Consider the following 27,804-nt stretch of genomic DNA (forward strand, 5'->3'; position numbering starts at 1 on the left):
TTGGAGTGTGAGTGTTTGACGGGGGATGCTGTGGAAGGAAATCAAGCACACTGGATTAAAGAATGAAGCTAACCAGGGTGGAAGAGGAAAGCTAAGAAAAAACTGGGATAGGACATGGACCATCTATTAGATACCACAGACCCTCAGCCTTGCAGCAAGCACTGTTGCTCCAGAGGTGTCGATGCAGAAGTCGGGACGTGGTACCTGAACCTAATTTAAGAGAGAAAATACTGCGATATGAGTATGGCCTTCAAAACATGCTGGGGCATGATTGGTTTGTGCATCTGGTGAGGAGGATCCTGTTGTTCTTTTTCCAAAATGCTCCCAGTAACAAATAGTAGCATATGAGTGACGTTCACTAGTTGAGTGAGGAAATCGTTATTTTCTTGAAAGTGGACGTTTTGGAGTATCCTCTGGCTATGCACTTGTAGGTGGTTGGTTATGGTCAAGGGTGTATGGTTAGAGCACCATTTGCACCATGTCTTGTTACTATGTAGTAAGTTAACTTTAAAATTCTTTTTGAGATACCATTTTAGGTTTCATCTCCTTTCAATATTTGTGTGCAGCATATGCTCACCTTTTTCCAAACCTTTATTACAATAATAGGAAAGGTTAAAATTTAAATCAAGGCTTTAACTTTAATTCTGTTCTTTGAGCCATGGTGTTTTTTAAATAGGCGGTGGTATATTTGAACAATCTGTTTGGCAATACCTTGGTGACCAAGACTGAGGTTTATGCAAGCAGTTTTATCTCAGATTTGTGATTCATAATACCTCTTGTTATAAAAAGGTTAAATAAAAGAAATATAACTTTTATAGTACATAGGCTATAAACAGACTCTTAAATGAATCAATGATTTGTAGGTTAATATTTGAATTTTTTAACTTCAGTGCCACACTTTTAATATATTTCAGGCTTCTTGATCCAAAGCTTACTTTATATTCTGAAGGCGTGCAATTGTTTGCTGTAATCTCAAGAGAAGATAAGCATGACATCTGGCTCACACCTGTGGTTTTTAGGGATAAGAGCGTAGCTGCTTTATGTATTATTCAGGGCACTCTGTAGAAACTGCGAGGAATTTGACTCTTTGAGGCCCTTTGTCCCTAGGTTTTTATACTTGCTTAAAGTAAACATGAAATATAGGAGTCTTCTCTCAGTAGGTATTGAATAGACTATTTATTCCAACCTATGCCTGCTGCCAGAAGGGAAATTAGTTATGCAGGTTAATTATCAGATTTATGATAAAGACTTTACTTGTGCAACTCCCATATTTCAAAAGTTCCACTGAGGCATTTCATGCTGTGACAGAACAACGCCAGGAGAGGTGAATGTACCGGCAGCACGTACAACGGCGTGGTTTTGTATCGCAGGTGACGCCCTCCCTGCCCTCGCAGCCCCAGCCCTGGCCCCAGGCAGCATGGGGCACGCTCTCCCTGTTACATGATGGGCAGAGGCTCCACCATTTTGCAGCATTTCAAGTTTCCGTTCGTGGTTGCAGGCACAACCCGAGTGTCTGGGACTGGTGGAGACAGCATTGGCATGAGCAGGAATGAATTTGGTTGGACACTTCTAGAGCCAGAGACACCAACAGTCTGGGGAAAAGCCAGCAGCTGTCATACTGAAAACCAGAACTTATACGGTGGCCATTACCCAGGTGAATTGTTCAAATGTGAGATGCTGAGGCAGAAGAGGTGCTTTCAGAAATACACAGATGTGAGCCATGGTGGAAATGTGACTCTCTGGCTTGAGACTCGTTTTTATTATTAAAATGCAGAGTAGAGGGAAGGGATGATGCTGGCATGGAGCCTGGCTGAGCAGGGGCACAACTGTGCCTACCTCCCACCAGGAGTGTGTACTGCAAACTGTACTGACCCAAAGCCTGTAAAATTTGGACTCAAATGCCAATGTGGTAGCACTGTTGTGTTCATCAGGAGCCCAAAGAAGTTCAACGTGCTTTTCTTTCAACATCAATGAGCCCTTAAATATTGGAAGCATTAAAGCTGAGAGGTTGTTTTGTTCACATTATATAAGGTGATGCCACGAGCGAGCAGCAGTCAGATGCATCAGGGGAGTCTCGACACGGCGTGTGTGAGCGTGTGGGGGGCAGAGTTAGATTTGCGTTTCTGTTTCATAGGCATGGCAGAATAACTTTGACATTTAGCAAAGGACCATTACAGAATGTGTTTGCAAATGGGTTTGCAGATGTGACAGTGGACAAGGCTTTAACTTTAAAAGGCTACACAATTTCTAGCACTTTAACCTTTCTGTCAATTTTGCTGCTTACTTGAATATTTTTCTTCTTGCTGTGCTGAAGTCCAGTTCTTTGTGATTTGCTAGTGTTAATACAGAATCATGTCCTTAACCAGCTGGTGCCGTTAGGGTGGTGTATTCAGCTACTCTGTGTGTCCATACACAAAGTCGCTAAGATGGGATGATGCACTCCAGATGTGTGCAGACTTTGCTTTCTACGCTGGTAAAACAGAGGATAAGGGTAAAGAAAGCTGTGCAGCATGCAAGAAAATGAGAAACAGAATATGGAGATATTACATGCAAGGTTTTCCAAGAGACTGGGGAATTTGGGTAGGCACCCCTTGGTGATGGTGGTGGGATTTCAGTTTGAGGTATTTTCAAGAGATCTTTAGAAGGGATATAGTGTACCCGCTCCTTACATATTAAGCCCTTTTGAGAAACCTGAAGTAAAACACCCATGTTAAGCAGCAGCATTGGAAAAATCCCTCTTGTGTTCAGATGGGAAGGCTGTGGCAGAATTAGTGCTGTCCCTGCAGCACAGGGCTGTCTCACCTTCCTACAGTAATCTGCAAGTAGCTACTGAGACCTCTGATGCTGAGAACCTTGCTTGCTTTATCTTTGGGATTACGATGCTGTGTTAGATAGATGTCTATTCTGCAAAACATGGGAAAGCCCATGTTATTTTTATCCTCTGTTATGAAGCCCTCCAAGTAAGCTCTTCTCATGGACTGGTTCTGCTGTAATTGCCCGTATACTTCACAGTTCATAAATAAAAATAACTCTGCGAGTGTACAGCCCGGAGGATTTCACATCCCCTCAGAGATAGGAATGGCCTTTCGCCTGGCAAAATGCTTCTGAAAACGTGCCCCATCTGCTGCATGGCTTTGAATCTAGAGATGCAACAAAACTATAAATATCTCAAAATTTGTTCTGAGGCATTTTGAAGATCATTAAACCTCATGGAAGAGCTTGCCTTCTCCCATTTCAAAAAAAAAAAACAAAACAAAACAACACAAAACAACCCCAAACAAACCACACAGGACGTTCTGAATTCCACAGTACAAAAAGAATAATTTGCGCTAAGATGTGAGCTCTCAGAGGAATGAATACTTGCGCTAGTGCGTCTTTAAAGTGAATGGTATATGAAATTGTATTAATCACACATGCTAGGAAAAGTGTGCTTTTGTAGGGTTTATTTTTAAAGTGCAGCTCCTTTCTTTTCCCTGAAGAGCGCTGGAGTGTTTTTGCTAGGAAATCCCTGCAGTTCTCTTCATTCTGGCAGCACTTCTTGATGTTTAAGAAAGTAAATGAAAGACAAGCTGAAGTATGGACAGTTCGGGTATTGGAGTTTGAAACTCTTCAGTAGTTTAGTTCTCCTTGTAGGAAGACCATGGGAAACAGATGAAGAAGAAATCTGAAACAGTCACTTTTGGGTTGAGTTCAGCGCTATTCTGCACATGCAGTCAGTCCATCCAGCTTGTTTTGAGTTGCTGTGGCATTTGGTGCTTAGCCACTTCCTAAATTGACTGTTTCAGTTTTTCACCCTTGCCAGCAGCTAAGTATTGCTTCTAATTTTTCCATTTGGACGGTTTTAGCAAGCAAAGTTTGCCTCTTGCTGAAATGGGAGTCTCAGCGTTGCGTGTTCCTGCACGCATGCGCTTGCTGTCTTGTTTGGAATATGCCGTGGTTAGGCAAAACCACTGTGGGTGAGACTCAGAACTATTCGATAAATAAAGTCTCTGGCAGAGTCAGTCTGGTAAAGACCACTGGAAGCCCCCAGCTGACCTCCAGGAGCCTGGGAAGATGCCTTCAGGGGTACGTGTGTGTCTTGCCTTGCAATAAGTGTCTGCACTGAACTCCCACAACATCAGCTCTCTGTCAGATAGGAGCTGTTTAGAAATTAGTGCCAGTATTAAGAGGCAATGTACTGTCTCCATGAGATGCTTTCTTATTGCAATATCAAGCAAATGAACAGGAACTCCAAAGTTGTTTTTTCTCCAACACCATTCCAAATGATGGTTTATTTCATGTGGTTTTCAATTGCTCGTCATTCTTCCTGTTTATTCCCAGTCTTTCATATTTTTCTTCATAAAACATCCAGTTAAAGGAGGAATGGGCAATGACCATAGTTTGCACATGAGGAGACAAGGCCCAGAAATGGGCAGTGATTTATGCAAGATAGCAGAAACTCTCTAGTAGCCTGGGAAGATGAGCCTTTGCAGTCCAAGAACTTGTAGGTTGCTGCTTCTTCTCAAGTTACCAAAAGACCTGATTTGTAAGAAATACTCCTACTTCTACCCCAAAATCAGAATACTGAGCTATTTGACTCCCATTTGATTTCATAGGCTTATAATCTTTTCAGGAGGGAAGGAGCTTTGCATTTTGAAGGTTTTTCTCACAGGCACGAAGGCAAGAGCCACAGTGATTTTTAAATTGCAGTGAAGGTCCTCCTGGAATCACTTCATTCCAGATCCTTGGACTTTAAGTGAAATACCCTACATCAGGAATCCTCTGATGGAGCAGTGTAAATGAGCAATAATGTGTGGTGTAATCTTTTATCCTTTTTTTTTTTATTTTTACCTCCTCCTCTCCTTGGATCTCTTCCATCCCTCGGACATGTGGTTCACATCCATTTTATGAGCTGACTGAGCACCCTATTGTACACTTACCACCCACGTTTCCAGAAAAAGAGCCTCCTAAATTTGTGAATCTAACAAGATGCTGTGATGTATCTGGATACACAGGTATAATTAGCACAGGATGAAGATATTTAAACATTTTTTAGAAAATAAGAAAGGGGAGAAAGATGCAAAAAAGCCTCCTGCTCATTATGCTTCAATTCTTGTTTACATCTTAGTATTAAAGTGTTAGTTATAATTTCCTGGGTTTGGAAGGAGGTCAGATATGAAACAACACTTGTAACAAGGAAGAGGATCAGAAATGAGAGGCGCTGCATGGGGAGGTAATAACCACAGCTCTATAATTCAGGGGTCTTGTGTGTTGTGAAAGAGAAGACTTACTGCTGATTTTTTGTTGGTTTTGAATGATTTATAACATTTTACTTGTGGCGGAGTGTTGCAATCTATGTTGTCATGGAAATTCTATTGAATTTATAGTTCCATTTATCCAAAACGATTTTCCAGACTTCATTTCATGGTGAATCATATGGCTGTTACTCGGAGTACAAAGCAATTGCAAGAAAGTTTCATGTTACGGAAAGCGTAAACACTGAAACTGTTATTTTCATATTAAGGAAATACAAATGAATGCAACATACAGCTTTTTAGCATCAAGTCTGCCTTCATTGTGTAATGACTCGGTGTGTATACATGAGATGGATTTTCTTGTTTGGGACGGGAGCAGGCCTAAGGGGTATTTATTTCTGGTGGTAGAAATAAGGGAAGTTTCTGGCTTGCCAAGGTACTTCTCTCTTAACATTTAGGACTTATCACTCAAGATACTGAGTGGTACGGCTGTGATGCAGCAATGCGTTGAAGCCCAGGGCGATCCTACGAGCATCATGCTGCCTCGTTGTTCCTACTGGGCAGCTACTGGACCACTCACAGGTTTAAACGCTGGTCAGAGTTAGGGGCAGAACGTGCAACAACTACCAACTTTCACATTGAAAACGACTGTGAAATCGCTTAGTCTTGACTTATAACATAGACACGCCTACTGTGTTGTTTGTAGACAACAAAGCAATAATTAATGTTTACTATTAAAAAAGATTAAAGGGAAATTTACCATACTTCTAAGCCATGCGAATGTCTAAATTGAGTTAAATTCTGTTATTTCACTTGTATGATCTTTGCTCTTCCTGTTGTTTCAACTCCTTCCATTTTTTTTTCAGCCTAGCATTGTATTCATTATCAAGTTGCAATTACTTTAGGGCAAAGACCCTGTCTGACTCTTTGTTTTGCAATTTACCCAGCACACTTTTAAGCACTGTAAAATACTGAGTTATGACATTCAAAATACATCTCTGTACCTGCCTAACTATAGTTAAAAATTCACTGATGAATAATAGACTAGGCAGGAAAAACATGCCATTATCTGCTCCTGTTCAACTTTATCTTTTAAAAAAAATGCAGTATACTCTATGTTATTACATCAAGCTCTAGTAGAGAACTGGAAAACATCACGATTCGCTCTTCCCCCCCGCCTTTTCTAAGCAGATTTAGAATATGTTATAAATGATAAGTTTCAGGGGGTTTTTTAAGAGAATATAATGAGAAGTCAAACATCAGACTTTATTGTCCCAGTGTACATCTCACACTCCAGTAAACACACAGACTGCAGGACAGTTATTCTGAATTTTCAGTGCTGCAGTGAAGATTACATTATGTCTGTAGAAAATTTTTATTCCAGCTAAATGGATCGCATCATCCAGTTTGCTAGAAATCTATGCACATATTTAAAGCAGAAGCAAGTTACATACAGGCTTTCAATTAAGAAAAATCATGTATGATTCATAGTCTTAGCACGGAATTTGTTTTTGTCTGAGAAGGTTTTAAATCCAGCTGTAAAAGTGGCTGAAAATAATTTATTCTTACAATTTAAGCAGCAAAGGTACTAATTAAGAATTAGTATATTCAGTGATTAACTCCATCGTTCAAAGCAAACAGTTCAAAATTTTTGTTTCACCACCACTCTGCAAAGATTTGCAATCTACCTGCAATGCCTGTGTGTATTGCTCCTCTGAAAATACTCAGTCTCTAAAGCAGAGTACATAATAAACCACATATCTGTTGCCTCTGCATCTTGCCGCCTGATTCATCAAAAAACTGGCTGGCCTATAAAACCTTCTTCCCCCCCCCCCCCCCCCCCCCCCCCCCCCCCCGTAGCTTTAAATTGCATGGTAGCCCTTGGATTGCTGGAAGGAAATGAGCAGAAAGCTAATTCTGATGATCTTTTCCCTTCCACCAGAATTCCTGATACTATTGAATATTCTGTACTCCACATCTGTGACAGCACAATGAGCCTTTGTTCATTTTTTTTAATCTGAAGAGAAATCTGCTGTAGGAGGTTGCACAGGGTGATAGCAGTCCAATTTAAAAGTCTCAATTATTTATTTTTAAAATACTTGGCATCTGTTTGTGGAAAATGTACTTGCTTGCTTCCCAGTCTCTTAGAATTGCTTTGAACTTCCTTACATCTTCTGGGATCTATCAAATGCTCATTGTGGCTTTTCTCTCTTAAGTGCTGAATGAGTTTAGCTGTGATAGTCTGTATTGGATGTGAATTTTCTGTCTTTGTAGTGGGGTAATAAGAGCAAAAAGATGTCATGCACAGGAATGGTGATTTCTGTCTGGATGTCTGTTTTGCCAAGCAGAGGAGGAGCATCTGAGCAGAGAGCTGGAGCCTTTTAGTTGCGGCAGGGAGAAGTCATTCATTTGAATCAGGCTCAGTTTTTGCAAGCCAGTGACATTTCATAAAGACGGTGTAGCCATTCAGAGGCAATTGGACTTAATAAAATCAGAACTGATCTCTGGTGAGCAGTGTTTCTCAGTAATACACACACACATTTTGGACAGCCTGTCCTTACAAGATTGGCGTGGTGGCAGCCCAGTTTTGAGTCAAAATCTCTTAAGCAGAGAGCAGGGCCTGACGTGTTGCCAGCTCTGGAGAACACCAGATTTCTGTAGAGGTTGGAAGGATGCTGTTGAAGAAAGGTGTTACTGCAGAGAGCAGGTTGACCCCGAGGATGAGGGGATTGCCTGTCCCATGGCATGGCGGAGGGGTGGTGCAGCTGGTAGGAGCGTGGAGGCAGAGACGCTCCAGGCTGGGGAATTACTTAGGTGTTGATGTATGTGGTGTATTCATTTGTGTAAGCGTTGTCAGCTGGAAAAAGGCCTGGAGTGCTTGGAAATTGTAATGGCTGGGCACTGGATCTTCCTGGACAGAAGAGACTAGAAAACATGACGTGGTTTTATAGGGTGACTGGCAATTATCTCCTGGGTTATGGCGGAGTGAGGGTTTTCTCTCTAATCCTCTGTTTTAAGGCACTTGTAACATTCTGAAGATTTTCCCCTTCACTGAGATTTTTTCAGGCTTAATCTGTGCTGTACAGCAAATCTCTCTCAAGTTTGAGTGAAAACAATTCTACTCTTTTAGAGTGTGAAGAGTGTCAAAGCATAAAGTTTTTCCATTAAAAACAAACTCTTGCCCTCTGCCTGCCTCGGTAAAGCTCTGTAGCTGCGGTAGTTGTTGGCAGCATTTTAGGGTGGAGAGAGTCTTCCTGCAAGAAAGTGCCTTTGTGAAGCTAGGGATGGTTTGTTTCAGCTTAGACTTATCAAAATACTGAAAATTTCAAGTTGCTTGGACACCACATGTTTTTTTATAATAGATCTTTAGAAGGTACACGCAAGCATACCGCTGTGTTGCACATCTGAGATTAAGGAAGCCCATGTAAGCCTTTCCCCATCCTTCTTAGTTGTAATGGGGCTAGATGTGAAAGACTTATAAATCTAGTATGTTGTGCCATAGACAACAGAACTCTCATGCCCTGTGGGACCTATGCCACTGGGAAGGCTATTTGGAGCACTGTCAGCAGGGATGTGTGGAGCAGAGAATTCTGACTGCAGACAGTGTCACACGATAGAAACTGCAAAGGGTATTTCAGGCTTTCCCATTGCTAAGGGATCCAGAGCCTTTAAAAATATTTAAAAAATAAAAATAAATTTTTTTGGCAACTGGAAGCTATTGTGAAATCACATGCAACGATGCACAAGAAAATGATGGGTTATGGTGCTGAAGTCAGGCAGTGCCACAATTCAGGTTGGATGCACAAGTTTGGATGACACTCCATTCTGCATTTCACAAATAACGTATCATAATAAGATCCAAATTTTCTTTAGCTTAAATGCCCTTTTGTTGCATTCTATACTACTGCTTTGTACGTACTGGGCAGAGACAGTAGAAGTCATTTATATGCAAAATGCACCTTGTATTGTAGATACTAATTATATAATAAGGAGTAATAATGGAAATTTTCTGGCATGTTTAGGTGAAATTAATTTTATGGTTAACTGTCTTATTACTGATTTGTACATAAAGAGCATTATGCCATCCATAGAAAATATTTAATTAAATAGCTACTGATAAACACGGTCAAGATTATGTGTATTATGTATGAAAGAACAGAAATAAACTAGATACATTTACATTTTGTTGTAAATTGGAGGAAAACAGATGAGACTGTACTATGGAAGAGAACAATATGTGATCACATAATTAGAAAGTTGTTGTAATACTAATGCTCAGCGGTGTCCAGGTGTGGTTTTGTGAACAGCCTGAACCACGCCGCTTTGAGGATGTAACTTTACCATCTTTTTAACATTGTTTTTGCAGCATATGCGTGTGTAAATTATATAATAGCAATTCCTGGGAGATTCTACTAAAATCTTCCTTCTAGCTGTACGAACACATAAGGAAGCTACCGTATGACAGATGACGATAATTTTTCATACAAGACAGTTCCCCTTGACTTGATGGATGCAGAGAGAGGAACCACGCTCTCTGGAAAAACACTGGGGAGCAGTGGGAAAACGTTTCAATGTGTATGGTAATCAAGGCAGAGTGTGGTTCTTGATTAGTCTGTGAAATTGCACTGCTGAGACGAGGGATCTGAATTAAGCACTTTTTTACCAAAGCCCTTTGCACTGCTATCCAAAAGTGTATTGTAAAAATTAATTTCCTCAAAATGCTGTGAGCAAAATTGATCCAAAATGATTTTGGCATATGCTGAACTCACTCAGTGATATTTTCTTCATAAACTCCTATGAGGACTATATAGTAAAGTGTTTTACGTAAGGCATACCTAATGGTAGACTTTATTTTAAAGGGGAGTAAAATGTAATTTGTGAGTGTTTTGTGAGCTTTTGTCTGTGCTGGCTAAATTGAAGTTTAAAGCAATTCTACCTGAAACAAACTGTTTCTAATTTCTACGTCAAGGCATGGCTGTACCTCGGTCTACGTTTGTTCAAAGCACGAGTTGTCAGAACCTGGAGGCACCACCAGCTTTGTGAGATATTGCCAGCATCTCTGTGTGTGTTGGGAATACGCTGGGAATAGGAAGGCCGAAACAGGGGAAGAAAATTGCTTTCAAATTTTATGAAGCTAGAGTGAGTGCCAGACAATTTTTTCATTTTTTGTGAGCCATTTGGAGTGTGGTCTTATTTTATCCTCCTGCTGAAAAAAGTACCTCTACCTCTGAAGAGACTGATCTTCATCTTGGCCTTTTCTCTATATGGTGATGTTTTATTAGATATATAGGTACTTTGCCAGTATTATACATTGCAGCCAATATATACAGTCAGAAGCCTGGGAATCAGTAAATATGAGTAGGGACATATCTGAGCAAGATAAAAGGGTATCATCTCATCTGGCCATATACAAAATTTCAGAATATGGGAAAAATACTTGCATTTGTGAATATGGTAGGATTTGACATGCAGCACAATCTTGGAAAAACCCAAACAGCCCCAAATAAGTTATTGGTGCCAGCAGAGCGTTTGCCTGCAGACAGACTTGCAGGAGGGAGCGATGGTCAGGCCGGCAGTGTGTCAGGAGGCATGGGCAGTCTCTGACCTTATGTCTTCATTTCACTATGTACTGTGTGGCTATTTGTTATCACCTAGTAATGCTGTGAAAAGCCTGAACAGGCCAGGTAATAGGTCAGGCAGCAGAGAAGCAGCAGTGAATGCACAGGTTCAGGCAAGAGGCCAGTGGCAGAGAAGCCTGATGAGTCCATTCCTGTTTCATAGCCTGGACCGGATTTTTTTGCTGGAGTCAATGTGCATGAACGAGCATATGCGTTGGCCGACTGTCCCGCAGTAGTGTTGCCCCCAGCGCTGGTTTGGAAGGCGAAATCCTTCCGGGAGGATCCCTAAATGGCCCCAAGAGCAACTGCTGTAAAGTCCAGTTCTTGTGTTTGGCTGTTACCATCAGGCACAAGTTTTTAATTTGCATTGTATAGAGCACGCATACAACTGTTACCGATACCGAATTTATTCTATGAAAACGTACACACCTGCATAGTGTAACGCTGAGAAGGGAGTGTTGTATGTTTTGGATGTAAACCAGATCCTTTGGAGCAAATGATGGCTGATACAGATGGACTAACACTAGGGTCATCTTTGGGAATGGAGAGGTTGAGCAGCTGCTGGAGAAGCAGCAGTGTGGTAGGGTGGCTGGCAGAAGCGGGAGCTCAGCTAATGCGGTAAATGGAACAAGAACCGTGTAGGAAATTAAGAGCAGTAGTGCCCACAGGCCTCTCTGAGTTGCCTTTATTCGTGGCGTGTGTGTGGTAAAGTGGAATTGTTCAATTGCAGAGCGTATGAAGGAATCTGTTATCGGTGGTCCTATATTTGTGTAACTCGGACATCTGCTATTTTGGGGTAGTCGTTGTTCTTGCCTGCTTTCATTTTGGGTTTGCCTAATTATTACTATTTATTATTCATCCTAAAATGACATCAAAACGTCTGGTTTTGTCTCATACGTTTTGCCAAGTGCTAATGCTTTGGAAATAAAAGTCACGAAATTTAACTGAAGTCAGGGAGAAGTCTGACCCTAACTGATAGTCCTGAATATCAGAGGCTCATAAAAATGCATTGCTACAGAGACAGACTTTTATCTTACAAATTGCTTTAGGAGTAAAGGAATAACTCTAAACGTTGAAATCCTTTTCAAAAATTCTCTATGGTTTTTGAGATAAATATGTTTAGCACATTGAACAGAGCAGGAGATGAGCCTGCAACGAGCAAAGAAATGAAGAGATCCTGGCAGAAAGCACAAAGTTTGCCATCTAAACAGACTGACCATACTGTTTATCCTTGGGTTTGGTATTAAAATGCTTTGCATTGACTCTGTTCCCTGGTTACTGTCCCAGTAGGGCAGTAATGCAATTAATCAAGATGCTAGTTAAAAAATATTGTTCAGCAGAATTTCTTTATCTCAGGTTCATAATACTGGGTTTACATATGACATGTATGCATTACCTCATTTGAAAGCTGTGTGAATCAACGCTAATGTGATTTTGTTGTTGTTTTTAATTTTTACAGATGCAGATTTACTTCTACAATCCTGATGACTTTGACAGTTTTGGAACAGCAGTTCTAGAAAACAGGGTAGTAGGAGCCATGGCCGTGTTTTTTCAAGTAAGTTTAAACAAGGGCTATATCCATAAACCAAAGCATTCACCAAGTACTATTTAATTCATTGAATTGTTTCAAGCTTAATGGATGCATCTGTTTTCTTGTTCCCACCTGTCTAAGTGAAAAATATTTCATATTGTCTATGTGTGATTTAAAATGTAAATAAGTATATTTAAAAACATAATGAAAAATTTTGCATGAATTGTTCTGATTTTATAGCTACTTTACAGATGCAGATTGGAGAACACATTTATCATGGAACTTCCTTCACTGCTGAAGCACATTGCTGCGGTCCCTGGAATACTAACAAACCAACGTGAACTGGTTCTGTTTAGAGAAAACTTAAAATTCAAACATAGCTTGAGAGAAAATTAATCAATAAGTTTCATCAATCTTATCTGTAGCAGCTTCTTCTAAATTGTCATAGTAACAAGTTCTTGTAACAGACCAGGTTTCCGAATGAGTGAATTTATGCATCCCCTTTTTTAAAATGCATCCTCAAGAGCGTGACTGCTCGGTTAGCTCATTTGTTGGTTCGACACGCTCGAGAACTGCGGCGTGGGGTAGAGACTGCTGCTTGTGATGGCTGGCAGGTCCAGCCACGTGGCAGTGCTCTCCAGCAATGTGGGCTTTTTGTCATTTTGCATCAGAAATGGAGCTTTTTTTCCTTTCTGACTCGAGGGTGAATTGAACGGAGGGAGCTGGAACAACTCCATACCACCAGGCTGTCACAGGCAGAGAAGCGGCTAATGAAGATTTGAAATATCTCTCAAGGTCTTGCTCTTTCAAAAAAGAGGGAAGAGCAAGGGAAAAATTTGGTCCTCTGTGAGGTTTCACACTAGTTTTTACTGTGGAAGAAAATGATCTTACTGTTGTTATCTTTGTGAAGTCAGATAAAAAAGAATATGCAAGTATCCATATGTAAATACCTCCCTTTTTCTTATGATGTTAGAGTGACAAGCTGACTCTCCAGCTCAAATTAAGTAAGGTTGTCTTTTTTCCATGTCACTGATTTTGATCAAATGCTTTGATAAGGAGAAAAGGACAGATCCTTGTATTGCATAAATTGCTGTAACTCTGCTGACATCAGGCTAGTGGAAGTAGGCATGTTAAATTCATCACTGTTGAATTCTAAGCACTTCTGTGGCGTTTCATGTTAGGGTGAAGTTGGTGGACCTGTGATAATTTACAGTGGCATAGCAGGACGATTCCCCAGACTTCGTAATCTTGATGTGCTGGGGGAAGCGTTGGGCAAATTGAATTTGGCCTTGCAAGACGCAACTTTAGAGACTGAACAACCAAAGGCACCGTTACTTGGTTTATACCACAGCGAAGAGCTGCGCAGCGTGTGTGTGTGTGCTGTGTCAGGAGGAGCGTGTGTTACGCCATGGTGTGCAGTGCGTGTTGTGGCATCGTCTGTCTGGAGTTTAATTGCTAAATTGCCCTGATGTGCTTCACATAAGCCATGTGAAGCACCACACCATTTCCTAGTCTTTATGTGACATTTATTCCATAAACCATGTTTTTAGAGGATCTTAAAATTGTAGTGGGACTGTGTTTTGTATTCCCCACCTGCAAAGCCAGGTGCTGCGCTTACTGCAAGTCCCATTTTGCACGATTCTGAGGGAGCCATTAGACTCACTAAAAATAACCTAAAATAGCCTGTAATGCTGTTTAAAAAGCCACCTTTGATTGTAAGAGACCTCAGGCTCTTTAAGACCACAATCGAGTGTTGCAGTCCCCTCAGGGAAGCAGAAATCTATACTTTTCATCCTTTCTAGCCCTGCAGGCCACAGGACATTAGGCTGTAAAGTCTGGATGATGGTGCAGCTGGGCTCCTCTGCTCCAGGAGCTGTGAAATCCAAAGCCATTACTGACAAACAGTCTCTGATCTCTTCCAGAGAGTGGGGGTAAGGTCATTCTTTGGCAAAGTGACCCAGGAAAAACCTGTTTTGTGGCAGCAAGGAAATGGTTTTCTTTTTTCAGTATTTTTTTTCCTTGCCTTTGGGTTGAAATGATAAATCTATGGCGTGCCATTAAACTTCTGAGTGTATCAGGTCTTCCTTCTGGGTAGCTCTGCTCCAAGACAGAAGGAAGGCTGCCGAGGAAGATTTGTTGAGCCCAGAATCCCCATTCTGGAAGGACGCGTGCTGAATTTTGGCCCGTGCAAGTAAACTCTAAGGACGTCAGTGCGGCAACTACTGTTTTGGCCATCATGAGGGTCTTCCAGAGTTTGTCCAGTAGAGCTTGAGGTTTTGTACGTAGGGTTATTAATTGATGGTGATAATCCTTTGCGGATCCATACTGTGTTTGACCAAGGTGCCGTTTTAGTTGCCTCAGCTGCATATCGTGTGCTGGAGCTGGTGAACCACGACTTGGAAAAACCTTTACAGTTTTGTTCAGAAATACTTGGTGTTCTTTTAGCCTTGCTCCCCAGGGCACCATGCCGATAAGGTTACCGTGGCTAGTATTTCATGCAACTAATTTAAAAGCTGTCTTTTAAAACTGATTCTTAGTAACCTTTGAATGAAATGTCCCTAAGATGTCCATGGCCACATTTAGATTGGCAGCTTTGACTATTCAAGTACTGATTTTATAGTTTGCTATTTTCCAGAGCTGTAGTCCCATCTCTAACTCATTTATCTAGGACACAGCTTTAAAAAATAGTAGCAATAGAGGTCATGCTGTTTTTTACAAATACATTAGGAAACTGAACTGTGCATGGTTTTCTATGTAAATATTTTAACAGAGAAATTATTGGATAGGTTTGCCATTAAGTCAAGACTTGGATTTTCGCTAATGCATTAATGCTGTGTTGGAATGAATGTGTATTGCACTGACTGAGTTTATAGTCTGGCAGGTGTTTTTTGTTTGACTGATGTTCACAAATGTTCCTTTGAAAATCAGGTTCTCCAGTGAGTGAGCATTATACTGAACTATATAATTATTGGTGAAACATTAAATAATTAAGAACCCTCTTTCCTCCTTTTTAAATAATTTAACTTGGACTATATAAGAATTTTCCTTATTGAATTCACTATTTCAGGGGCAATTTCCAGGTAAAGTACATTGGTTCTGAACTTGGATAATTGAAGCACTTGGAACTTTGTCATAATTGCTAATTAAATCTATGCTTTTATTGTAAACTCTGTTGATAAAGTCTTTTTCTGTTTACATACTGCAGGTCAGTTGACAAATAAAAACATGTTACTGGTTAAAATCAGGAAACAATTCTTGCACATACAAACTGCTATAATTGCTCATTTCTGTATTTTATTGTGGAGAGACACTCGGAGGGTCTCACATAAAATAGCACTGGGGTGACTCTATAGCAGGTATTTTCAATTTGCTAATGAGATGAGCTGGCCTGAAATCTCTAACTGGACTCTTAAAGCTGCTTTTTGCATTGGAGTACAAGCTGTAAAGTGAACAGTTACGTTGAAGGAAAGGGTCCCATAATAAATGCTTGGTCCCTTTTCTGACCATAGCATCACTTCAAGCATCGTTCTGGGGACTATTGTACATTCAGGGGAGTGCAGCAAATAAGAAAGCAACAGATGATTTGGCTCTGCTGAAAATTCGTGCAGACTTTTGTTCTGTAGCTGTGTATTTGGGGCAGAATGAGGTGCCTCACTGTGCAAAAACCAAACAGCAAACATACAGAACCTTGCACCACGCTGTGGTGTTTCCTTCAAGATGCTTTCTCATCCTCACTGAGGCCACAGGGAGTGTAATAGAGGCACAAAGTGATTTAGGAACCTCTGATATTTTTAGTTCCAATTATTTTAAAAGCTATTCAGCGGGACCAAGCTGAAAGGGGGAGAAGGGAACTCCAGCCTGCTGGTGTCAGGTATATAATGGTTATTAAAGCCCATTGAGGTGGGGAAATCAGTGGGGAAAATGGCTTTTTGCTTAAAGTGAGGATGTCTGTGGAAAAAAGTCAGCATGTTTCAAGAGGGAGAGGGGATCAGAGTATTAAGCAGCAACGTGAGTCAAAAAGCTTTTTTTTGTTGTTAAAGAGAACTCACTTGTTATTTTAGCAAAAATCCAAATCTGCAGACAAATGAGGCAATGCCAATGATTCCTCTTTGCCTCCTGAACAAGTTTTTCAGGAGAAAACAATAGGACCATTCCTGTCAGTGCTGGGGTTCCTTGGTGTTTCTCAGAGTGAAACTAGTGCTAGTGGAAGATGCTTAACTTCAGATGCCCATTGCCTCCCGCCAGCAGGAGCCCCTTGGTCTGCAGTAAAGGCTGCTGGATGTGCAGGAACGGTGACGCTGCAGCGCCGGGACCCGTCTGCAGGGCTAACTGTTTTGTGGACCTCTTCAAAGTTGTCTGAAGACCCACCGATGCGCTGAAACCCCTAGCAGCTCCCAGTCCAGCAAGGCGCTTCAGTCTCGATTTAAATGATCCTGACTTGAATAGTTGGTGCGCGTGCTTGATTTCAGCCTTCCTAAGGTTCAACTTGTACTTAATGATATTCTGGCTCCGGGCCTTGGTTAATTGTCAGGCTGAGCCGGTTTTGAAGCAAGCCAGGAATGGAAGGGAAGGCCCAGATCTCTCGCTGGTTCCTGAGTCATCCGTTCGTATATGTACATGTAATACATATTTACAAGTCGCATTTAAAATGAGTAGTTACTTGGATTAAATGCATTCAGACATATTGCACGGCTCTGTTTTAACCATCTAACAATATAATTCATTGCACACTTCACTACTTGCTTTATTAAAGCCAAACTTAAATGTGTTCAAAACAAACATATTGCTTTTGCATTTGAAATATTCATCTTTTGGGCTTGCGGTAGATTCATTACAGCAGAGAATACTTCATTCTTTGATTACTGCTGTGAAAAGACACAATACTGATTCCCTAAGCACTCATCAAATATTCGATAGCTCAGAAATTCAGGAGGAGGTGATGGAGTTCTTGTTCCTACAGGGAGGGCATATAAATCTATTTTATTATTTGCAAAGAAAACCATCAGTGATTAGTTACTGTATCTCAGGTACTCAAACAAATCATCTCTAAAGAAGTTAAAGTAAAAATGAATTTTAAAATAACTTTTAGCAATGCTTTCATCATTAAAATTATCTTCATAATGATGAGTGATGTTGATACCTTGATCACTCAAGAGCTTTAGCAGTGCAGGGCTAGATTTTTAAAGGTAATTAGGTACTTGGCAGAGAATATGTAACTAATGGTATTTTCAAAAGTATGTGAGATAAAAATCAAGGGTTAAACAGCTCTTTTTCTGGGATGCCATTCTTAATTCTCTTTTCCAATGCTAACTTTTTTTTTTAAGGTTGTTGGAAAAAATACTGTGTCGCACTTAACTTTTAGATCTAAGTGTGGGTTACTTGTGTGTAAATGTCTTTATATTTACCATTAACTCATGTATGCAGAGATTTATCCTTCAGTAAAACAAATAGTAATTGTGGCCTGTCTTTTTGTAAGATTTTTTTGGTAGTAGTTCTTGGTGTGCTTCCTGAAGGCGATCAATAGCTCACTTTTCACAGGGACCTAAATGAGCTAAACACAGAACAAATCAGTGGGACACCATCAAAGCCAGTAAATATTTGGCACAAATACGCTTTTTTAATGTATATTTCTCAAATAACAGAATTTGGCTTTTAACTTCCCTAGAAGCATCCTCCCCCCTTCTTCCCTTTCATTAACTGTTTCATATGTTTTCTGTCAGCCAAATAAATTTGGTGACTAAGTGCTTTAAATGCAGTAGCTATTGAGAAAGCCTATAGCTGGTAGGAGATCAAGTTCCTGTGTCCCCATCTCGATTCCTGGCAATTCCCTAATTCCACCTCCCCGTTACTACAATGCTTTTTGAAAGTCTGTGCAAAACTAGCTTGATTGTAAAAATGAGAACGGAGTGGGAGGTGTGCACGTTTCCGAAAACATTATATCCACCTACGTGAAGCATAATCACAGCTTCACTGTTTAGGCAATATCTTAAAGGTGATTTGTAGTAGTGCAAATAACATGTAGCATCATTAACATGCAGGGCATCATCCAGAGTCATTGAGAAGCTTTCCATTTATTTTAATAGACTTCAGATACATGTAAAGACCTTAAAATTAAATTACAGTATTAATTCTTTAGTGGTTACATTAGAACCCATGGTGTTTTATTAATAGCAGTTTATGAATAATAAAACTATTATTATTGATTAGCAGTATTATTTAGTAATTAGTACAGGTATTTTTTTTATTATCTTCATAACATGAAAATGTGTGCAGGCTAAAGCTACTTATTCAATGCCTTTGGAAAGTATAATTTGTATTTGTCAAAGTGTATGCACGTTTACTGGCAACTCTCTGTGCAATAGAAGACAAGCAAAACAATTTGAAATCTGTTCGTACTCACTGAAGTCCAGTTTCTCAGCATTTTGAAATTGTGGCAGCTATTTAAAACTATCAGTTGTTACTAATAAAAGCACTACCCAGGGCCTTTAAATAGTTGAAGAATAATGGAGAGGCACAGAGTAGCTACTCCGACACATAAAGGATGAGCAAATCAGAGTAGGTAGATATGGTAAATACAGTACTGAGTGTACCTTTTTCTGAGAAACAACTTGTACAATACTGTAATGATGTATAGTTATATGAAGCATCTCTGGAGCAGAAAAGGATTCCCCTGATTTTCTAGTAAGTAAGTGGAGATAAAATTATCAAAAGACAAAAGTGATCTTGAGTCATGGAGAATTTAAATATAAAATTATGAGAGCTTTTTAAAGTCTGTTAGATTTGGGTTCAGTATGTAAATGGCACTGAACAGCCTCCAGAGGTGATCAAAAGCCAAAAGATGCAAGTTTGGGTGCCTAACAATAAATATTTGTGCTGACCAAAAAACTTGCACTGAAACCCTTTTGACTGGAAGTTGAGTTTGGGTAGAAGACAAAAATTCATGGAAAGTGTCTGTTTCTAAATAATATATTCTACCGTTCCATTAAAGAAAACAAAAAGAATTTTTTAAACTTAAGGCCAAAATTCAGATTTATTTCAACTTCTGTTGAAAGTTTCTTTGGGAAATATGAATATTTTTGAATATTTTATGTAAAAGAAGAAAGAAAGGAGAGAACAGATGGGGAATAGCTCTGTGAGTAAAAATACATATATATCTAGTTTCAGTTTTGGTGATTATTGAGTTTCAAGTGCTTAACGATGAGGCTTTAACTTTATTTTGATCCACACCTTTGTCCAGATTTGTCATGTTTCAGATGTTGTTTAATAGTAAAATTGTGGTTTACAGCAGAGAATTTTTTTTTTTTTTTTAAATAAAGGTTTCCGTAATAAGGTTCTTCATCCTTTATTTTGAATAAGGTTCTTCATCCTTTATTTTGGTACGTAAATGGGTAGGCTGACTCTCGAAAGCACTAAGCAAACAATTCCTGATGAAGTCTGGAGTTTAATAGAGAAGCTTCCGAACGTTTGTAGCTGTGCAGTGAGATGCTGTTGTGAGGTGGGCAGAGCTGCATGTCTGTCTTGAAGATCGCTGCTGGAAGCAGGGCAGAGGAGCAGGGAAGGAAGCGGCAGACTGCTGGGCTGAGCCCTGGGACTTCACCAAGGAAAAGCCACGAGCACCTTGGGGAATGCAGGGGTCGGGGCTGGGAGCCCGGTGCTGCTAGGCTCAGGGAACAAGGACTTTGTTAGCAAGCTGAATTGCAGCTGAAGAAAGGCTGGCCCTTTTACCTGTGGCATATTTTTTTTTTCTTTCCATCTGTTTCTTGGATATTTTTTTCCCCAGCATTGAGTAATCGTCAGCACTCCGGATTTTCAGTCCATTGACAACAGCACGGATACACACCTCTGCTGCTGGGGTCACTGTGCACAGCCTGGGCTCCTGGTAATCCCTCGTTTCAGCAAAGTGTCTTTGATTTGCAGAGGACCGTGGGTTCAGGCTTTCTCATTCACGTGGCCGTACATTTGTCATGGCTTATCTGGAGAAGGAGCCCACGTGGCTAAATCTAGGACTGCTAAGAGCAGAGGTGTTCACACAGCAGCCTGAACATCCTGAGCAAGCGTGCTTGGAGGAATGAGGTACAAATGCGTGAGCGAAAGGGGGGCTGGATTTGGAGGCAGACAGACTGACAGGGCGGCTGAAACAGATCGTTCTTGGAAGCAAACACATCGTTCCGCTTCTGCTTGCCTGTGTTCTGCCAAGAGGCATTTGCAGTCTCTAGATCATGATGGCTGCAACCTGCTGTGTTGAAACTTTTCTATCCACAGGCTGACTGTGCAGTGTAAAAAGATAATCTACCTTATGTGCACTTATCTTCTTCAGTGCCCAAGCAATCATCTTCCTTTCCCTTCTTTTCTTCAGCTCTATGAACTTGTTCATGGTATTTTCCAATAAGGCAGAAGAGCAGGAAGCCAGATTTTATGTCAGATGACCTCCAAAATGCAATACTTTCAATTAAAGCCTTTTTGTTAGGTTGAGTTTTAAAGGATATGGGCTGTACAGAAAGCGGTGTTGTGCAGTTCTTTTTACAGTGCAGAGCGAAATACCAGAATTCACAGAGAGTCTTTGACTTATATTTTGTTTTAAATCTCAGATATATCTAGAGAAATGCAACTTCCAAAGGGTCTGAAAAAAGTTTAATTGAAGGTAAAAATGAGATGCCACCTTTTCTTTTTTTTCCCAAATGTGCTGTAAATGCTTTCTTCACCGCAGAGTCTGAGATCATAACTCAGGACTTGTGCTGTCACTTCTCTGGTTTGGACGCAGGTAGCAAGGAGAGTGGCTAACAAAGGTGGTGGGTTATCGAGTGACTTTGCTTCTGGTGATAAATCACAATCCTTTGCTCCAATTTATTTAATGAAAACATCACAATTATTAATACTAGGAAGGAACTGTAAACTTTCTTGCTGTTAAGAGGACTTGGACTCCAAAGTTGTGCAATGCTACGAATTTGAAAAATACTCTCTGTGTATTTTATGGGGTCTCTCCTCAATATCTTGAGCTATCTGTCGTAACCATTAATGAGAGCTCGTTGTGCGTATTGCATGGGGAATAGATCTCTGCGCTCTTCTAGTTTAATGTTCATTCGAATGTCAGGATCACTATCTTTTAGTTTACAACATTGTAAATGTTTTTGACTTGCAGCTTTTTCGCTTTCCCAATGCTTCTTAATTGATTAACGTATTACAATTAATCCCAAGTGGGATGCCATTATTAACTTGCTTCATTAAATTGCATACCAATTTGTTAGCTTTAATTTTCATAATTGTCCCCTTATATTTTAGTGTTTTTATTTGAATAACTTGCCCCAAGAACTTGATCAGCATGTATTTGTGTATTCTTTTGCCTCCATTTCCTTCCTCTCACCCTTGATGTTCAAAAGTGGAGTCAGTTTAGGAATATTTATAGTGTCTAATGTCAGTCTCTTAAACACAGTAATTTACTTCTCTGTGATTTATAAATATCCTGTCTTAGAAAAAAATAAATAATCACTTTTGTAGCCATGCTGTAAAATCTTTAAATTGATAGAAAAATATCTTGCGGAGTTTTCATTACCAGAGTCCTGAAAATGACACTTAGATGTCTAATATGTAAAAATTACAGTCGTCAGTCTATAATCTCACCCCCTCTGTGGTTCAGGAAGATTGATACTCAGGAAGTCTGCTGATTATAACCATTAGACTAAAAAACAAATTAGTTCTCTAACTACAGTAATGCTTTTTGCATTTTACTCTGGCGTGCTTTGTTGATGCATCACTCTGTCCCTGTATCAAACATCTCAAAGCAGACGTAGAGTGGGGTGCCGTGAGAGCTGGCTCAAAGTGGAGGGACCCCCAGCCTTCAGGCAGGCTCCTGTCCCTTGCCTGCTGTCTGCTTTGGGGGGGCACAACAGCCCCTTGCAGAGTCTCTCTTTGTGTCTTTGAGCACTGAGAAGCTGTTGAACGTGGCTTGTTTTCTTTGCGGTGTAAGTACCTTTGCTCTGCTCTGCGATAGCAACGATTGCCTCATCCCCATCCTTCTGACACGTTCCAAATCTGGTGCATTTTGACTTGACCTTTTTTGTTTAAGAAAAAGAGAAGAGTGAGAGAAACTGGAAATAAAGCATCTATTTTTTCTATCTAAGTCTTCAGAGAGTTTTGCTGGAAGTGGTCTTAGGTACAGAATCAAAGGAGACGTAAAGCTGTATGTTCATGTCCTTTCCCTTCTCCTCTCTCCCAAACACAGCAGCTGCCTCTGATGAGTCCCTGTTTTCTGCCTCTTGTTAAAACATCCAGCCTGGATTCCAGGAAGACTTTTTTTTTTTTCTTTTTATGCCTGTCTGCCTACCTCTTTTTTAAATTTAATTTGATTTCTTTTTCTGCAAATACCATTCTCTGTAGCCATCCAGGACTCCTACCCTGTTTGTCTCTCAGAGGACTAATCAAGTATATTACATGTGGTTTACATTCATGGGACGTAGATGGAGTAATCTAATTTCAATCAGGAAACTCCAGCTCTTCAGGCCCCATGTTGCCCAGTTCTGCAGGACGCTGCAGAGGATTTGTGTACCCCTTAGAAAAATTACACTTGTTTTCATCCTCTGTTTCTTCCATGAAACTGTAGAGTCTTCATATGTTTCTGGTTACCAGTTAGTGTTATGGCACATTTTAAGTGAAGGTGAGCACGGGATCTATTCATAAATGATTGCCTAGTTTCACTTTGTACCATAAAAGGGAGATTGGTTGTAAAGTCTGAATATATAAAATAGATGGGTAAAATTGGGGCTTCCTTTGCCTTTAGATCTTCTGGCTCAGATGAAAAAGTTATTCTTATTAAATTTAAGCTGTTCTGCCTGAAGAATTATTACTGTAGTTCTCAGATATAACAGTGCCAACTTTCTCCTAGTATTGGCAATAATAAACAATGCAAACTTCAGACAGAATTTCCTGGGTAGCATACCAAATGTTCTAGAAAACCTTCTCGGACAGCAGCTAATACATTTTTAATACAAATAAAACATAATTCTTTAGTTTCCTTTCAGTTTGATCCCTAAGGTAGAAAAAGTATACCGACTATGCATAATTTATGTATTTGTTTGAAGTGTTTACCCAGATACTCCATTCACAAAGTCTCTTTTTGTTAATGGGTTGCTGTGAGATGTAAGAATCACTTAGGGCTCACGTTGTACAAATAAATGGAACGTGCCATTTTTGTACGATCGGCGAGGTGGTTACATGGTCATCCTAATTCTGCCATCATGTGCGGTGCCCACTCCGTCCATCCTTAGCCAAATCACAGAACAGGTCTGGCTGAAATGCCAGTATGTTTTTCCCAGATCGTATGTGAGGTGAAGGCATGGAAGCGTGCAAGGGAGGGAAGAGGAGCGGTTGGGAGCAGAGGGCGCTGCCCACCCCTTTTGGGGACAGCAAGGTTGGTGTCAGGCTGGTGTGTCCGTGTGGGCACCACCCCAGTTACTACCAATGATGTGTGTGCTTTCCTGTGTCATTCCTGTACGTCACACGTGATGCAGAGTGAGCATGCAGGAAAATATCCCTCAGTAATTTAATTATAATCTATCCTAAATTACTGTAAATGCAGTGTTACAGGTTACTGCCGGAGGGTTGAGTTGTTGCTGGTTTTTGTCATCTGTAGTTTCTGTGCTGCAGGACAACTGTGGGAGAGATGATTATCGAGGGTTTTCTGAGCCGGTAGTTTTCTTTCCAGGGGTCAAAGAAAGGCAATGAAAGTAAATCAGAGTCTAGTCTGGTCCTTTTCTTTATGTCTTTGTACAGAGGTAGACATTTGTATGTATGGCTGATGGCTTAACTGATAATGCTGATGGCGTATCGCCCCCCAAAATAATTCTGCAGCCGATATGGCGGCTTGCCCAGAGCAATCCTTGTATCTGATGTTTTACCTCCTGTGAATCTAAATCAGAAATCTTTGAGTTCATAGGGTGGGGATGAGGGTGTGTAAACCTGGGAACCCTTTCACCGTGTAATTTTAGTAGCTTTCAGACATATCTTCTACATCTGAGATTCACTGAAAAGCATGCTAATCTGGCTGAGGTGATGAGTCTGAAATGAGCTAAATGGTCCCGGTTTGATTAATATTAAATCCCCCTTTGTTTTAATTTCAGGTGTGCTTGTGTCAGAGTTCCCAGAACAAAACCAGCATAGAAGCTGGGATGTGCTTTTACACACATTAAGCTCTACTGGAGATAGATGAGAGTCAAGAATGCCAATCACCATCTTAATCTATGCCGAAACTTGAAATGTGTGTTAAATAAAGATTGCTTAAATCTGTTCACAGCACCTCTGAACAGTCGTTTTTCAGAGGCTTGCAAGATGGAGCAGGATTTTTCCTATGAGCTTACGGTGTTTGCAACTGTTTCACAGCTCTGGGAGCACTGAGAAGCCAAAGAAAAGCTGCCTGGCTGATACCATCAGAAAAGTATTTAGCTGCTGATTGTAACCGTACCATTTCTGCGCATCAAAAATGCATTGTAATGTAGTCATTATCAAGAGTAAAGAGACTTTCTGAAAGAAGGTATTGGTTTTGCAACATCTGTACTGTATCAAATGAAGCCTAACTGGAGATTTGGCAAGCTGTTCCTTATGAGTAAAGTAAAATGAGGTACCACATTAGAAAGTAGCTTGATTATTAGAAAGCTCAGTCTTGCTGCTGATAAAATGGATTTTTTTCAGCGTAAAATTCATCTTTACTTGCTGCAAGAATATTGCTAAACCAGATTAACTTTGGATCTCAGTGTATTTTATAGTCTGTCTCATGTTATTTTAAGGCTGTAAATATATTAGCTGATCTGTAAGCTTCACTTAAGTTACTGCTGTCTGGGTTTTTGAAGAAATAGGATCATGTTATGCAGGAATCAGGATGATTGAATTAAATCACCCCTTTTGAGATTTATTTTCCCTCAGGATCGTGCTACCAGATCAATATTTAAAAACAGCTGTATGGGTAAGCGTTGATTAGAAAGCAAAGCTCCATAACCCTAACAGCTAAGCTAGTAATTTTTTGTGTGTATTTTATCTGTGGTTTGTATGGCATTATGCACATGCCTGTGTAGTAGAAGGAGTCAACATAAAATTGTTTTCTTACTCCTTCCCCCCCCCACCTACCTTGCCACCTGGCAAACCTTATTTATCATATCTAAATCCTATAAAAACATCTTACATAGTTTGAAATGCTCTTGTGTGAAACATGGCTAGACTACATCAGTCACTGTTCAAAGATTTATTTTTTTTCCTGCAGTTTGTATTCCAAACTGCTAAAAACACGTGCTTTTATATCCTGCTGCATTTCGTGGAAGACATGAGCAGACAGATAGTTCCCCATCTTGAATGAACCGGTCTTGTTAAGTACTCTCCCAAAGTACATACCAGTCAAATTAAACTTTAGGTTAACATTTTGGAATGTTTTCCTCTTGCCAACTCATTACCAGTGATATGGCTAAGCAAACTGTTGCCTTCTGCTATTCCAGATATCTTCAGAGATTTATTATATTTCAGCTAATAGGCTTACCTCCTCTGATAGCACGCGGCCCACCCCGCCTTGTGGCTAGACTTGTCTCTTCTCATAACTTGGGCAGAGAATTAAAGGCCGGAAGTAAAGCTGGCTTTTAAACCTGTCTAGGTAGAGCCGTTTGGTGGTCCCCATGTTGTGGATGGAAACATCCATAATTTTTGAGTCTGAGCTTGCTCGTTCTCTAGACGTGCTCTGCACTACCCCTCAGATGGATGCTGATACCCCTCTGCGGACAGATGGTGGTGGGAGAGGGGGGTGATGCTCGGGCAGGTGGCACCACCTCGGTGTGCTGCGGGGCCATATGGGCTCGGGTTTTGGAGAAACTTGGTCTGTGCATGCAGTACAGCTGGCTGCTACCACACCTGTCTAATAGAGTTGCTGAAAGGCTATATAAATTCATGCTGAGCTATGGAGATTATCTCTGTCAGCTGTTCTTGTACCAGAAGCAATATTTTTAATGCTGAGTTTATGTCGTAAGTGCCCAGCCTATGCCTACCTTTTAGAAAATACCCTCTTTCTTCCTTCATTACTGATTGCGTTGCATCTGAGGCATACGACTGGTGTTTTACCCCTAAAAATAGAAGATTTTTTAAGCCTTCCTTATCATGCCATATATTAAAACGTTTGCTGCTCCTCTTAAATCTGTGTAGACAGAGCTGCAAATGCGGGTGTGTCCTACCAGTGTGCTGGGGTTACAGGGATGCTGCAGCATCAAGCTTTCAAGCGCTGGTGCTTGCTGCCGTTAGCTCTGGAAACCCTCTCATCCTCCCAGCAGCTGTCAGTGCAGTGCTCCTCGTATGCATGTTACAGCTGGGCTGGGATTCAAACTGGGTCTCAGGCATTTTGGGGAGAATTGCCTGTGCAAGCTGGCAGTGAACGTGTCCCTCTGAGGATTGCCCTTACAGAGCATTGGCTTTTCAGCTCACTCCGTACCAGCTCAAGCATTTGGCAGGGAAAGCCTAACGTAGGTTTCGGTGTCAGTCATAGGTGGTCATATGAGGGTGGTGCCATCAAAGGACCGTGCAGCTTGCCAGGTTTTGAGAAGAGAGATTAGGAGACTTTTCTAGAGGTGGATACCAAAGCTGGGGTCATGGCAAAGCATGTGCCAGGAGCCCGGCTGGTCCAGCTGACTGACCGCAGCATTGGTGATAGGATCATAACCAGTGTAGGTGATCTGTGGACACCTAGGAGTTAAAGTGCTGAGGTGTGAACAGAAGAGGTTAAAAAGAAGGAAGTAAATACCTCAAATTAATAGGCAGGTTCTCTGGCAAGCAGCTTCAGAGAGTGTGTAAGAGAAGAGGAGATGGAAGACTCTTTCTGAGAGCATTCCTGTGTGCACCCATCTGCAGGAAGCATCTTCACTGCTCTGGGTCAGACTAGACTTGTTCAAAGAGCACCTTTTGTTCTAACCGTGTTTTAAATTTTGTTTTAAATCAGATTCAGTTGCATTTTATTTTTTCTCTCATATCTTTCCCTGAGATTTTGAGATTCTGCGATTTTGCAGTTATATCCTGTGTAGGAGGAGGGCTTCCTGACCAGAGACAGAGCTTGAAAACTCCCTCCATAGATGGGTCACGCTCCACAGGAGCACCAGAAAGCTGTAAGAAGCCCGTGGAGTGGAGGCATGAAGGCTAGAGCATCCTGAGGAGTTCTGTGGCTTTAAGACTATCACCTACTCGCAGTGATTGAATAGCATTCACTTTGCCACTGCTGAAATGTAGAACATCTTGAAACAAGCGTACATGTCATGTTAGTTTTTGTATTTCTTTGTATTTCAAGAGGAAGAGACTGCTGCCACAAACTGAATGTTTCCTGGGCTTTTAATGCACTTGTATTCTAAGTGCTTTTTTTCTGCACAATAATTTCCCCATTTCCTCTAAACACTAGCCATGATACCCGTTG

At 40.7% G+C, this 27,804-nt stretch overlaps 1 protein-coding gene across 1 annotated transcript in view; it reads left to right on the forward strand.

The window, feature by feature from the left end:
• PTPRG (protein tyrosine phosphatase receptor type G) overlaps positions 1-27,804 on the forward strand; it is a 408,244-nt gene that overhangs the window by 257,202 nt on the left and 123,238 nt on the right. The window contains exon 5 of the mRNA XM_075762295.1: positions 12,312-12,407. Coding sequence (XP_075618410.1) covers positions 12,312-12,407 — 96 coding nt within the window. The remainder of the gene's footprint in view (positions 1-12,311; positions 12,408-27,804) is intronic.

The sequence above is a fragment of the Balearica regulorum genome, chromosome 10 (genome assembly GCF_011004875.1).
Source record: "Balearica regulorum gibbericeps isolate bBalReg1 chromosome 10, bBalReg1.pri, whole genome shotgun sequence".
NCBI classification, from domain to species: Eukaryota; Metazoa; Chordata; class Aves; order Gruiformes; family Gruidae; genus Balearica; species Balearica regulorum.